The 14,605-nt window shown below is 37.8% G+C and overlaps 1 protein-coding gene across 5 annotated transcripts in view; it reads left to right on the top strand.

Moving 5' to 3' along the window:
• The window catches only part of ZNF385B (zinc finger protein 385B), a 165,572-nt gene that overhangs the window by 23,168 nt on the left and 127,799 nt on the right, over nucleotides 1-14,605 (top strand). For 3 of the 5 annotated variants that reach the window (XM_042041117.1, XM_042041116.1, XM_042041115.1), the window contains exon 2: nucleotides 9,244-9,546. In XM_042041117.1, coding sequence (XP_041897051.1) covers nucleotides 9,246-9,546 — 301 coding nt within the window. In that variant the 5' untranslated portion in view covers nucleotides 9,244-9,245. Of the gene's footprint in view, nucleotides 1-9,243; nucleotides 9,547-12,915; nucleotides 13,002-14,605 lie in introns of those variants that run through there. The other 2 variants (XM_042041122.1, XM_042041121.1) reach the window with 2 other exon arrangements.

Below are 14,605 nucleotides of genomic sequence, written 5' to 3'. Positions count from 1 at the left end.
ACCTTTGTTGTGAGGGTTTTATGGTAGAGCAATATACTACTCGAGTATCTTCATGTGGTTTTGACTATTAAGTATGATATGCAAATAGTACACTGATTTTATACAAATTAATAATAAAAGGGAAGAAACCCAAACAATCTGCCACATGAATTCTTAATTCAGGTACTACCATTCAGCTTAAAATTAAAATGTAAAAGTTAGTTAGGTCCAAAAGTTTATAAAACCCAAATTAGATTAAAGCAATAATATGGTTGCACTGGCTGGAAAGCACAGAAATGAGGAGTGTCTGCCAAATTTGTATGAGCAAATGCACTCATTCTCATGGCTCTTAGTTGAGGGGAGAGCAGAGTGGATTATTTACAGCATGGAAGCACATGCATGTCCTATTTCTGGATCAGGGTGTGAAATGTCAGCAAAACTAGCAAAAGGCTGGCTCTTTATTTTTTTATGGAAGTATGTATTTCAACGTGGAATAAGACAGGTATTCAGAATGGATTTTGCAAGCAACAGTCACTTGAAGCCTGAGGTTACTTGCAGCTCGAGTTTAGGAGAGGTCTGTGCATCGCAAGGAGGAATTAGGGAGTGGCTGTATCTTCGACTTCACTAGACATCTCTTCGAGTTCAGTATCGGCACAAAATATGCTTAGTTGTGGTTCCTTTAAACAGAAAAGGGCAAGTGAAGGGTTAGGTTCAGGTCAGTGCTAACTTTAACCTGGCCTTCCTGCAGGTGGCTTCAAACCAGGTGACCCACTGTATGGTCTGTCACTACCAGTTGGATAATATTCTTATAACTTGTTCATAAATCTTAAGTAATTAATAAGACAAAGCAGGTGTGATGTCCTCTATACTATAAGGTAACATTGGTTTCGATATTCTCAAAAGAGAAGCAGTTGTTTACATAGGCAATGACAGCATCTTATGAATGATGACTAATCTGGGACCATCTTTTTAGGAGCACTTTAGGATTGACGTTCACTGCCACAGATCATGCTTGCAGTTTTCTGTTCTTTGTATTCTTAGTGCTTCCAATCAAGCTGATAGATCTCAATCTCACATTTTTTCTGAATGTGGCATGTTCTTTGTTCACGTCGAGCTATTCTTTTCACACAGTCTTCAAAGTTCTTGTTTTGTGCCCAGGCATTTCACGCATTACCAGGCTTTATCCTGAATTAAAGGTTTCCAGTACAACTTATATTCAGTTCCTAGCATTGTCAGACATAAGAACAAGACAGCCATCTACTAGACCTGACTTTCTGTCGTGGCTTCCTTTTATGCTGAGGTGAATTCTTGATGTTTTGAAGAAGGTAGAAATTATTTTTACGTCCTGAGACCAAAGATTGGTTTACTCTTCACATGTGATTATGCTAAAGCAAAATAAAGTAACACCCAGGTACAGATACCCTGTAGGAAGCTCAGATTATGTCAGTAGGTTTTGATCTTTATTTGTGCAAGTTCATGCCATGAACAATTATTTTTATAAATAAAATAGATGCTTCACGAGAAGTACCTTACATCTTGAATCAGTTGTCCAATTAGTTAAAACCCATTTGTTTTGCAGTTGGCTTTAAGTTATCTTAAGCTTCTTAAATGTATAAAAGTAATTTGTTCTTTAAAAAACCCCTTATTTTCTGTGGTCCTTTTATTGTTGAAGGCAGGTTCAAACTATATGCTTTACAGGATTTTCCCTTTATAGGTTTGCATTCAGCTCTTCCAAGACAAAAATCTGATGGAGATACATCTAATTAATGTGTTATTCAGTGGTTTTGTAGGGAGAAATACAAGGAGTCCTTTGATTTAAATAGTACCTGGATCGAATACTTTGAAAGTTACAAGTAAAAATCTCAATCTAGCAACTTTGTTGAAGTTTAGAGATTTAGGAAATAGTCCTAGAAAATTATCTTAGAGGTGGTATTATTCAATTTATTTTTTAAATTTGGAATTGATAAGACAGTTCTCTGGTCTCAAGAAAGCAGATTGGGAAAATGGGAAAAATTGAAAATATACATAAGAAAACTCACTTTGCTAATTTCTACTTACAAAAATACAGCTTTTTAAAACTTTGAGGATTTGCTGTTAAAATAACTTGTAATTTTCATATTCAACCAATTAAAAGTATCCCATTTTTTAAACTTTTTTTCTCTTTTTTTCCTTTTCTCATTTTCTTTTTTTTCCCCTGCCTGTTTGGCATTTGGACATGTTTGATGTTTGAATCCTGCCCATGTCCAAAAAAACTAATTTAAGTCTCTCTATTTTTGTGGTTTGGTTTTTTTCTTCTTCCTGGGTGTTGCTTTAGAAATATGGCATATTTGAGATCTAGGTCTTTAACAGAAAACTAGAGTTCCTGGATGAAATACAATGTAAATATGATCAGATACAGACAATCAGTGATGGTTGGTATGAAATGGACTCTTCTTTTAATGAGGACACTAAAACACAGACTGGACCATGTGATTGAGTATGTTGCAGATACCATACCAGGCACAGCAGTGTGGATATTGGGATTTTTATATGAATTTGTTCAACAGACTTGTTACAGGGAAAGCTAAGGGAGCTGAGTAGCAATTTTCCTGAAAGGTCAATTCTCTCCGATGCGTTTCTGCATGTAGTAGGGGAGGACAAATGTTTAAAATTATATCTAAACCATGTGCTGGACACTTTGGGCATCTAAATATTCTTCTTTAATTAGCTAAGATTGCTTAGAGTGCAAGTTAACTGAAGGTAAGTAGTGTCTTAATGACAGACTGCTGAGTAGAAGGCAGCAACTTGTCAAATGGTTCATCAAGCAAAATCGTATTATGATAATTCTGTAAAACTATCTGTTTGTCTTGAAGCATAATCCAGGGTAGCTGTCTGGACTCCAAACTTGGTTAGCCTCCTTGGCAGCAGTCTGATGTGTTATGTCAGGTGAGGATATATCTGCTTGGCAAATAAATTGATGTGTAAATAGATTCTTGTATTCTTGTTAATGCTATGAGTGCCAAAAATCTCTAAGTATGGGTGCTGCAGAGGAAGGGATCAACCTTATAATTAGAGCTAACTACAGATATTGGCACATGCAACAGCAGTCTGTGATAACCTGAGTTGCAAGTGATTTTATTTTCTCCAGTTTAGCTGAGCACACAGTCTAGTGCAGTAGATCTAATTTTAGGTTTCCTTAACGTGGAAAATTTCAAGGCTGGTAAAGCAAAGCAAACTACTAGCTACTTGAATGTTTCCAGTTTTCTGAATTACCTTGTGCTGAACAGCTAATGTTTGTGTTGTAAACCAACCATCTGTTTTTATAGTTTGAAGAGAATCTCCTTCAAATGTTAAATGCTCTAAAATGTGTTAGTGAAGAGGCTGTCAGCCATTTGTCATACTACACCATTCAAAACTTTTCATGCACAGTAATAGCAAGTTGAGTTTCTATTCTTCTTTGTATTGCTAAACTAGCATCAAAATTAAAGCTAAAAAATTACTTAGCCTAGTTTGGACTGTGTACTGTGACTAATTGATTATTCTTTATCTGTCCTAAGGAATAAAAATGTGTTTACTTTTCTGAACCATCCAATTTTAACTGTAACTTTGAATAAAAACATTTCATGGATTTTGTAAGCAGAGATGAAAGACACAATCAAGAGTTGATCAGATATGTATGGATGGGTAATAAATAGTTTGACAGGTGGAGATGTTGCAGAATATGATGCCTCCTTGAGGAATTTCAGAACAAGACGAAGATTAAACATGGCAGTTCTCTGTTTTGGTTTGTACTGAAAGAAAGAGGAACACATCTTCTGAAACAAAACAGGTCCCTTAAACATATGGGGGATTTTTCAAGGTTGGCTTCAAAATAATCTCTAGTGCTTTTTTTAACTCTGTAGGATACTGTGCACAAGGCACTATGCATATGCTGTTCGCCACAGTATCCCAAAAGAACTTGTTGCCCAGATGGTGCAAACCATATGCCTCCTGATAGTTTATCTGTGTTTGGGAAATATTGTCTAAAAATATAAGAAAGGTCATAAGACGTGTAAAAAACAGTTCTAGTGAGTTTCTTTTAAATGATGCTCTGGAGGTATTCAAAGTTGGTTTGTGTGGTTTTGGGGTGGTTGTATTTTTTTAGTTTTGGGAGGTGTGTGTAAATGTTTTGTGGTAGAGATGAGGAACTAGGGAATCATACCTTCTCCACTGCAAGACCACAGCTCTTAAGGCACACATGCAGACTTCACTAGTTCATATCATTGAAGAGATAGTTTTTCTCCATAGGAGATGCTTAAAAGGATTATAACACAAGGCTGGGTTCTGGGTCTCTCACTTCCCCCCCTTCCCCCAACTGTCTGAATGAACCTTTTTGGAAATGTAACAATATAGAAAGCCAGTTAATTTTGGTATTTGTTCCTCTGTCTTCCGTAATGCATTTGATTATTTCCAAAGGCTAAAGAAGAAAATTTTCTTTGCCCATATGTAAGTTGTTAAAATACGTTTTCTTTTTTGCTTACCTGGCACAGATCCACAGAGCAAAGGCAGTCTAATTACATTTCCAGCATAGCGGTTCTTTGAAGTATCAACTAATTAGGAATGGGCATTGCAAAAGTTTAGACCAGCACTCAGGAAAAGAATGCATCGTGTAACCATCACTAATTCATTAGGATAACCAAAGCTTATTTCCTTTGAGTAAAGATTTGCACATTCTCACCTACAGCACTGTACTATATATAATACTTCTTTGTAGCTCCTCTGAAAGAACAACTCTGTTTAAAAGTAAATTAGCCAGCCAAATTGAAAGGCTAATTGCCTTGAGCTTCAAGTACAAAGGATATCCACGCTTAGATTTCTTTGCCAGCTGCAAGAGGCTGAGAAGATGTGTTTTCAGAAATCCTAACAGGGTATCTCATGACACTTCAGAATTTTAATGTGGTGTCATAAATCACTAACTTATTCTTGCTCCAGTATTGTTTGCAGAATCTATTGAGATAGATCAGTTCTGTGTACTGGGGAGGAAATGGGATGGAGGGACAGCCCTGTTTAGTCTGGTAACAGCTTATGTCAAATACCTGAAAAGGTCTTATACTTTACATTGCTTCCTCTTCTGATTTTGATCAGAATAAAACTGAGTGTATCTGATTTGAATCAGAACTTATTTTTGCAAGAGAAAGACTGATGTGGCATACAATCCCTTTACAGACTTAACGTTTTTCTGGATCATTTCAGCTGGATATATGGATGCTGTTCTGTGTTTCCTGCTTTGTTTTTCTTGTTTTCCCTTTCTCACCTTTCAGTTTTTAATTGGGTCTAATCCTCATTGAGTAAATATGGTGACAACCTTTGTAATGTATGACAGAATCATGTCATTTTTGTATGGGACAGTTTAATTTGTGGATATTGTTATGTATCAGCTGCTGCTAAGCCTTGTCTTACACCATGCTTTATTCGGGTTATAAAGAATTGTGAGCTTGCAGGATTGATCAAGTGTCTTTTCTCCATATGATGATTCCCAACCTTTCTGCCTTTTAATGAGCACATATTCTTGTTTTTACTCTTAAACCAACTTCTAAATACTTCACAATCCTACCTATAACAATTACTCTAAATTATTTTTTGGTTTCACATAATTTAGTGACTATGTAACTTCTCTTTATTCTCAGCTCACTGACTGTAATCTCAAGTAGCTGCTTCTGTTACATGATAATGTTATTGAGCTATGTGTAAACCTGAGGAATGAAATGGCCCTGTTTCATATCTGACTCCTGGTGGGTGAGAACAAGTACCACCCAGAACTCTTCACAGTCTGTCTGCTGCAATAAGCTCTTTTTGAAAGAAAAAAACACTTGACAGATGTGTGCTTGCATAAATTTGAGTGACTACAAAGTTTAGAGAATAAGATGAAAGTTTTTTTGTTTGTGGGGGTTTTGGTGGTTTTTGTTTGGTTGGTTTTTTGTTTGTGGGGTTTTTTTGTTGTTTTGGGGTTTTTTTTTTTTTCTATTACCATTTAATGTGTGTGTACGTGTTTCTTTCATAAAAGTTTAAAGCATTCAGATAGCCTTCTAAAGAAAGGTTAGCTTGTACAAGATAAACCTCATTCATGATGAGATTCTTAACACTGACTCAATGCAGAATTGTACTTGTTCTGTATATTCTAGAAACAGGATATTTCAGTGGAGATTTTCAAAGGTGTGTTTTTCCAACCTGAACATCAGAGAAGAAAGGAAGAAGACAAAGTTTTGAAAACAATGGAAACTTTCCTTGCATGTAATAACCTTTTTAGTTTTTGAACAAATATATACACCACAAGATGTGCTCATTCATGGTAAAAGCTGTATTAGTGTGTGGAAAAATGGGCGTACTTTAAAATCTCAGTGCATGTTTGCCACCAACATTTTCTTTTTAAAAACTCTAGAAGAGACTAAACAAAGCTTTTCAATCATAAGTGATTTGCTTTACCAGATGTTCAGGTCTCCAAATCCCAGGAGGATGGGGGCTGGGATTTGGCAGACTTTTGAGGGCTGGCACGGTTCTGTCTCTGGCTGCATGGACAGGTTCTCTCCAGGGCTGGACTGGTCAGGGTATGCTGCTGCAAGCCCTCCTATGCACAGTATAGGCATTTTCTCAGAAGGGACTTGCATTTCCTGCTCCCATCAGTTGCTGGGAGGTCATTGCTGCTTATAATCAGATCACCTTTTAATTTAGATGCAGAGCTTCAGGCAATGAAGGTTATTTTAAAATTTCAGCTTGGATTTTTTAATTCTTAACTTGGTAGCAAGAGATTTCTTCAAAGACTTGTTTGTCTTGTGTATGCAGCTTTTGTAGTAAAACTGAATTTATAGTTATTTTGTTAAAATAGAAGTGGAACTTGGGCAGTGATTTCTTTTTATTTGAAGGTTAATTTTCTTTCTAGACTGGCAGCTGGGATGCCTAAGGGTGCAGGCACAGTGTGTGACTCCTTGCTGTGCTCAGTTTTTCTTTCTGGGTGTGTCCATATTTCTAAACAATTTTAGTGATGTCAGGACTGTACTTTTGAGGCAAATGTTCTGATTTTCCCCATGTGCTCTGCTTTGTTCCATATTTGAGCAAATACCGGGCTCTACCGAGGTTTTGTTCCGTTGGAAGAAAGTAAGCAGAAACATGCAGTGCTGCAGTGATAATGTGCTGCTGCAGTACCAGCCTGGTGCTTTCCAAAATAACCCTCCTTGGAAAGGCTTTGGTGCTCTTACAGGCAGCTCCATCAGTCTTCCCTCTGGTCCACACAGCTTCCTAATGCAGATGTTTGTCTCTGTCAATTTTAAAGGTATCCAAACACTGAGCTTCATTAAGATCTTATAGATGACTGAAATAATTGCTGAATTGTATTTTGGATTATTTTCTGTCTGCAACCAAACGTACAAGATTTCTGACAGGCCAGGATTTTTAATCTGTAACCTATTTTATTATTATATAATTATATTTGTATGTACAACTTGTAAAAGAATTTTTGTTTCAAAATCTTTTACTTCAGAAAACAAAAATTGCAACGGTGATGTTGAAATAAAACAGAAAACAAAGGGACTGGGGGGGTTATTTATGGTTTAAAATACATTGAAAAATAACAAATACAGAAGCTCTAAGTGGATTAAATTTTCAGATGAAAATGCCATCTTAGCTCAGCTGAGTAGAGGATCTTGGTTGCTGGCCTTGAAATATGATACTTACACTTAAATGATTTAGTGTGACAGTCTCTAGCCTAGGTTTTCAGGATCACCAGTATTTTGTTTTTAAATTTAATTAGGTGCCTGTACTCTAGAATTATTTTTAATAATTAGTTTTATTTTTATTTGATGTGATGTGTATCTTAATGTATTGTTAATATTGTTTGTTCAGTGACAGAACTGTCACATGTAAGAAACAAATACATGAAGTCTCTTTAGAATACTTGACATTGTATTGTACTTGTGAAAGAATCTGTACAAATACTAAAATGTTAAACATGGGTTAGAGTTAGGAATGTGATGAGTTACTCTCTTAACCATATAAATGACTTCAACTATTTCTGAAGCTTTTTCTTTGTACATCCCTGTGCCAGAGAACAGAACAGACTTTCTCTTGGTAATATGCTTACCTGGATAATGAGAGGGGTGCTCTAGTGTTACTTCTGAATACTACACTCTTCTGGGGAGGATTGCTGCCACTTTTGGTTTCATTGTTTGTGTCTCTCAGTGCTCCTGCCTAACAGGGTGGTAGGTGTACAAAAAGTTCTGTGCTGCTCTGATTCCCGGGCTGGAAAAGGGACCTTGTGTTTGAAGTCTCTGGCTTTTGAAAGCTGAATATAGGTGCACTCTTGCCTAGAAAGAGCTGCTTTTGTGCACTGCTCTCTGAGCCAGCCTTTGGTCATCCAGAGTAATTGGGTGGTGGGGGAAAAGAATAAACAGCAAGTTGTGTAGCTAAGAAAACAGAATTATTTTCTATATAAGTTACCCTAGAACCCACATGTCTCCTCTGCTGGTTTAGCACCATACCTTAAATGAAATACAGGCCTTCCCCCTATATATACAAAACTGTTCTTTGTGCAGCTTGATTCATTGATAGTGATGAGGTTTTTATTCTCTGGGGCAAGTTAATACTTCAGGCTCTTGGCTTGATGTTCAGGGACTGTAGTTTATCATGATTTTGTATAGTTTGTGCAAGACTAATGTCTACTTGGCTTTCCTCTGTGCAATAGTTTGAGTTGTGAAGGTATTGATGGACTAATATAGATGACATACAATGCTTGTATGAGGCTGAAGATTTGAATGTATGTGAAAGTGGAAAGGCTTCATTAGTCTCATTTGAACAGTCTGCTCTCTTCCAGTGTTTCCATAACATCTCTTGTTGGCATCCTTTTTGTTGAGTAACTGTATTTGAAGTAGTGGGCACTGCTATGGTCACTGGAAAGTAAAAAGCTCTGGAACCAGTGTTTAGTAAGGCAGAGGAAATGTATTTGAACATAATCTTAACCTCTGCTAGAATGCAATAATAAATCTGCTTTAAAATAGAGCTTGCAGAACAAAATAATGAGTTGTTGCGAGTTGCTGTGCACAGACTGTGATATATTGCCAACTTATTATTTCAGAGCTCTGTGCTGTGTCACAAATGCATTTATTTCTATATTAAGCAATGCCTCTGCAGTTTGGAACCTTATTTGTTTGAACTGGTCATTGGGTCCTGCATTGTAGCATTTTAAAAAAGAAAATGCAGTTTTAACAGTAAGGATTAGTTTCTATCTAGTAACAATTTTGTCTCTTTTCTTTGTAGGTATGAAGCGTCCATTAAGTCCTGACCACACAACTGAAGATGGGATTATGAATCAACCAGCTGTTCTACGGGTCTTTGAAGAAAAAGGACTGAGGAATGACAGACAGGATTATCAATTAAGCAAAGAAAAAAAGAAGATACTGTTTTCCTTCTGTGAGGTGTGCAATATCCAGCTCAACTCTGCAGCGCAAGCTCAAGTTCATTACAACGGGAAGTCTCACTTGAAAAGAGTGAAGCAGCTAAATAATGGAAAACTCCCTACAAGTACAGCTCCTGGCACTTTGTTTGCAAGTACAAGCACAGGTACATAATTAGTTTGAGATGTTGGATTTTGGTCAAGAATTCTAAGGAAGCTTTTAAGCTCTACCTTCTCCATTCAACATAACCATTAAACTTACTAACTATCAGTATTAATCTATATTATTTTGCCATATTCAGAATTACTAGTGTATTTCTTTTCCTGTGAAGCCAAGTGGTATTGAAGCAATATTCCATTAATGTGGGATTAATTACTGTGTTGGACCTTGAGATATGGTCTACTTAAAAGTAACTGTTGTGGATCCAAATACATATTTTGTCATCTGCTTTTGTTCCCAAAAGAAAGTTCTGGAGGGATGCTACATGTACAGGAGAGACTTTTAAAAGAAATCTAGTAGTGGAAAGATAAAGGAGGAGAGATTACAGGCCTGGCCCTTTCATTCTCTCTGCTTTCAGTCATCTGGGTTTTAACTACTCTCACTCATAGAACCGGTTTAGGTTGGAAAAGATCTCTAAGTAAGAAGTAATTCAAAATAAGACTTTTTACTTACTAGGCAAAACAAAAGTCTAAAGTGCTTGGACAAAATGTGTTTAGCATGCACGGTGTAAAGACTCAAAGCACTCAATATGCTTTTCTGGTTTTTTTTTGGGGGGGGGGGGATGGTAGGTTTTTTTATTTCAGTGTTAGGCTCAGTTCTTAGCTATTTGAGAAAAACCTAACAGATCTCAAATCTTCATAAAAGAAGTTTTCTTAATTGTAATATTTGTTTTTATTTGCTACATGAAGACACTGGCTTTGGTTTCTCTTATTTTGTTTTATATAGAAACAGTCAAGCTACATTGAAGGGTTTAGCTTTTTCTTTTTTCTGATTTTGTTTCTCGTTAACTGAATTTAACTTGTTTTGAAGTCTGTGGTACTGTTTTGTTTGATTTAGAACTAAGTAATGTAATGATATCACTTGTGTAAGGCGTGTGATCCAAAAGATTGAATTCCTATTGAGTAACATCTAGATTAGTTAATTGTGTGCATTCTTAAAATAACTTAGTATCTCTGAGACACCATGACTGAGTTAAGATTCCTCTGTATGCTGATCTACAATGCAAACATATAAAAACATTTTCTATTTTTGTTGCTTTTTGTTATCTGAACCCCTTCATCTGGTGCCTGTGCTGTCATTCCTGGGGATCACAGCTGATGCTCTGGCACCATTACGCAAAGAGTGCTCTGATGCTCAGAATACAATTGTTTGCTGGAGCACATGCTTTGGGGTTACTGTATAGCTTGGGAGTCAAAATTCACGTTTCTTTGTACTTTGTTCACCGATCTCTATATTAGACTATATCCTAGTTGTGTACTAGTTATGCTTCTCTATCCAGTGCATGTTGAAATAAGCATTCTGTTTTCATAGGATATTGTGTTCATAGCATTTGAAAGAAAGAACTGGCTTACAGTAGACAGTTCATTATTACTATGATCACATAAACTATTTAATATACTGTTAAGAACCAGTGGGAGAATAAGATTTACTGAGATGTAGTTCTCAAAGAACATTTTCCAAAATAAATAGAAATTAATTTTCTTATAAATTGATATTATCCAGGCTCGGTTTTAGTCCATGTCCTCTGGAGTCTTATTACCTCTTGTAATGTAAGTCTTCCTTTCCCATTTCTTCAGCTAACATTGTAAGCAGAACTAATTGTGCAGATGGTAAGAAAGCAATTATATTAATCTCACCTGACCAGTGAATGGACTTTATTCCACATGCAAAGGAAGCAAATAGCCCCTCTCATACTTCACTGTTATAGCTACACCCTTCTAACAAACCACCTAGTGAACAGTTCAGCACACTTTAGGAAACTTTCTGCAAAAGTTCCTGCCAATGTCAGGTTGGAGTTTTCCTCTGTGTTCAAAAGATGAATGTGAAATTAATAATATTCCCACTGGAAAATGAGGTGACTGTAAATTTTCCTTGACACTTCAGAAACTATGATTACAGACCTGCCAGAACTATCTTGATTCTGCGTGACAGAATTGATGGATCACTGATTCTAGTTCTCCCTGACACTTGGTGGACTTTCTTATAAATGGAGATGAGACATACTTCCATATTCATTCTGTTTTGTGGTCCTCTCTGTGACAGGTGGCCCTAAGCTGTTAGAAAATGTCCTTTTAATTTTTCACTTCCACTACATTTTACAACTATAAGCTCAATTTGTTGCTCTTAACTGGCTGGTAACGTTCTTGTTGTACCACTATTGGAGTGTTTATTAAGATTTGATACCTGGGTCATATTGTAGAGATGAGTTTAAAGTTACTTCTTTGTATTTAGAGTAAGGGTGCAATTGTCATAGGACTTAAAAATGTATTTAGCAATGTATTTTTCAAAAAAACTTACTCTATTTCTAGTTTATTTTGCCTTGCTAGCTATTGAACTATACAAGCTCTTTTGCTATTATACCTCTACATGCAACTTGAATTTCTTCATAGCAAGGAGGATTCCATATAAAATAAAGATTTAAGAGCTGCTTTTCTTTATATTGCCAAAACCAAGGAATTAATGGACTACATTAGGTGACTTTGGTGATTTGATCCACTCATTGAACTCCTCCTTTTCTTTACATTGGTGTTGAAAACTGTCTGTTGGGAAAAAGAGCATTCTGCTTGGAAAGTACATTGCACATGGTGTTAGAGCCTTCACTATTGCTTATGTTAGTGCTTGTTTATTACCAGCCATACCCATCATGTCTTACTGCAGCTCAGGTTGAAGTTTGTCAGTGCTGCCATTCCTGGGCCATCCCTACCCTTGTGCCAGGCATACATGATGTACGGACAGGCTGCTGTGAGAAGGACATAAATGAAGTCTCAGGAAAGTAAGAAAGTGTGTGTTTACCTTCGCAGCTTCAGCTGGAAATTATTTATTTCCTATAAAGGAAAAGGAAAAGGAAGGGTGGTTTCCTGCAGCCTTGGGGAGATGTGTTTTGGAGTGAGCCTGTTCAAAGCTTTTCAGTCAGCCGGCCTTGCTGGAGCCTGCAGCGGCGACCGGCGCGGGGCAGATCCCAGCTGTTCGGGTACCTGGAGTCCCACCTGCCCCCGCTAGAAGCACGGGCTCAGGCACCCGCTGCTCACAGGGGCCGCAGCCAGTTGTGAGCGTATGGCACGAACTTGGCTAAGTGCTAATTGAGGTCTGCTCGCTTCCTCTCTGCTGACAGCGAGCTAATGAGTTAATTGTTCCAGAGCTGAAGACGGACGGGGTCATGCTCCGGAGGCGGCGGGGGTGCGGGATGCAAGGCTCCCACGCGATGGCGCTGCAGCCCGGGCGGTGCGCGGAGCCGCGCGTTACCAATCCCGGTGTGGGGAGGGAAAACTGCGGGCTCTTCGCTAATACCGGCTGGGGGCTGCTCCGTGCGTGGCTTCCTTGTATTCCTCCCACTCCTTCGGATGTGACCCCGATTTTGCTTCAGGAATTCTAATTGCTTCTTCCATGGGGTGGTAGCTCCTGGTGAGTCTCCTGATTCTCTCTCCTTTGCCCCCATGATAACAAGGGAACAGTTGGTGTAGTTTTAAGGAAGTGTCCTAGAAATGCCTGTCGAAGTCCAGATTTTACAGATCTCTGGAAAAGCGTAGGGAAGTTTCATTTTTGTTACAGAAAGTGTCCAGATTTAAAAGTGGGCGAAGGAGAATCCCTTTTCCCTGGGTCCTAGGCTGTTTTAAAGAGCAGATGTGCTTTAGGGCCAGGTGGCACTCCTTGATGCCCACGTGATCTTCCTGTAGGTTTGGCTGGAGGTGTGATTGGGCTCTAAGGGTGTAGAGTATTCTGGTAGCAGCTTTGCCTTTTTGTTCTTGAAATCTCGGACGTTGCTGGACAGTTTTGGAAATGCTGTAGGACCCCATACCATGATTCTTTGTAAAGAACAGTGCTACAATTCGTTGTGTTAACACTGCAGTACTGAGGAAATAATCACAGGTTGACTTTCTGAGGGATTATAAACACACACTTTTGTAATCTGGTTCACAGCAATGACAGCCAGGGATTTGTTAATACAACAAAATAAATACATAAATGACCAAACTTCTGTGGTGTTTGTGACTTAAACCAGGTCAAAAAAAGGGCCTAGTAGTGGGAGTGGAAGGGAGAACGTAAACCAGCAATTTTTGGGCATGGGAGAAGAACAAGGGAGTATGAACAAGGCAGGGTTTCTTCCACTTGTGGCAACAGAGATTAGAGCTTCTTTGTTTCTTTGTGCAGTGCCATATAAATTTGGAAGTTTAGGCAACCTATCAGGTTAATGGAGGCAGGGAGGTTTGCAATTAAAGAACTCAGAATTATTCCTGATGTGATCAATGGACTGTATAGCTAACTTGCATGTTCGTTTAAAAAAATTAAAAAAAGGAAGCGTGAACAGTGTCTTTAGCCAAAAAATTAAACTGTTGATAGACATTGAGAAATTATACTGAAAATATTCCAGATAGCCTTAAATCTACATTCTCAATTTTGGCCTCATGTATGCAAGGAAGACTTTTTTTTTTAAATGAAACTGTGAAAAAAGTTAGTTTGCCAGATGACTAGGTCAGTGCAGGATTAAACGATGGTAACAACAGAATGGAACTGCAGTGCACTGCTCTCATTTCAGTGGAGTTTTTCCTTGGTTTTTGTCAGAAGAATCTAATCCTAAACACAGGTCTTTGTATTTTAATCCTTATCTGGGCCAAGACTGGCTTTCTGACAGGTAGCTTATTTGTCATCTAAGACTGCTTTGTGCCAGCGTAAGGGAGAACAGACCTTTTGCTTGCTTTAAGCCTCTTGATCTAGGTCCTCAATTCCTTCTCAATGTTTGTCTTTCATTAATCTAAAAAAAGACAAGGATAATCTGATTTTTATTGCAGAAGATCTTTATGAATTATTCTACCAAGTACTCAGAGGAATGCAAAGCAGCAACCAAAAGTATCTTGAAAAAGTTTGTGACCTGAGTTCCATTGTGAATGTGTGCATGCACATCAATCATCTAATTCTAGTGCATAAGTCTGAAGAGGAGTATAGTAGAAAGCACTGTGAGCTTACTGTTTCTCTGTGTTGGGCCAAAACCTTTTTTAGATGAGTAGAAG

This window comes from Corvus kubaryi, unplaced genomic scaffold (assembly GCF_017639235.1).
Source record: "Corvus kubaryi isolate FWS band 111438036 unplaced genomic scaffold, C.kubaryi_AGA036_p1.0 37396, whole genome shotgun sequence".
Taxonomy (NCBI): Eukaryota; Metazoa; Chordata; class Aves; order Passeriformes; family Corvidae; genus Corvus; species Corvus kubaryi.
The sequence above is the reverse complement of the archived record's forward strand: the minus strand, read 5'-3'. Positions and strand labels throughout refer to the sequence as shown.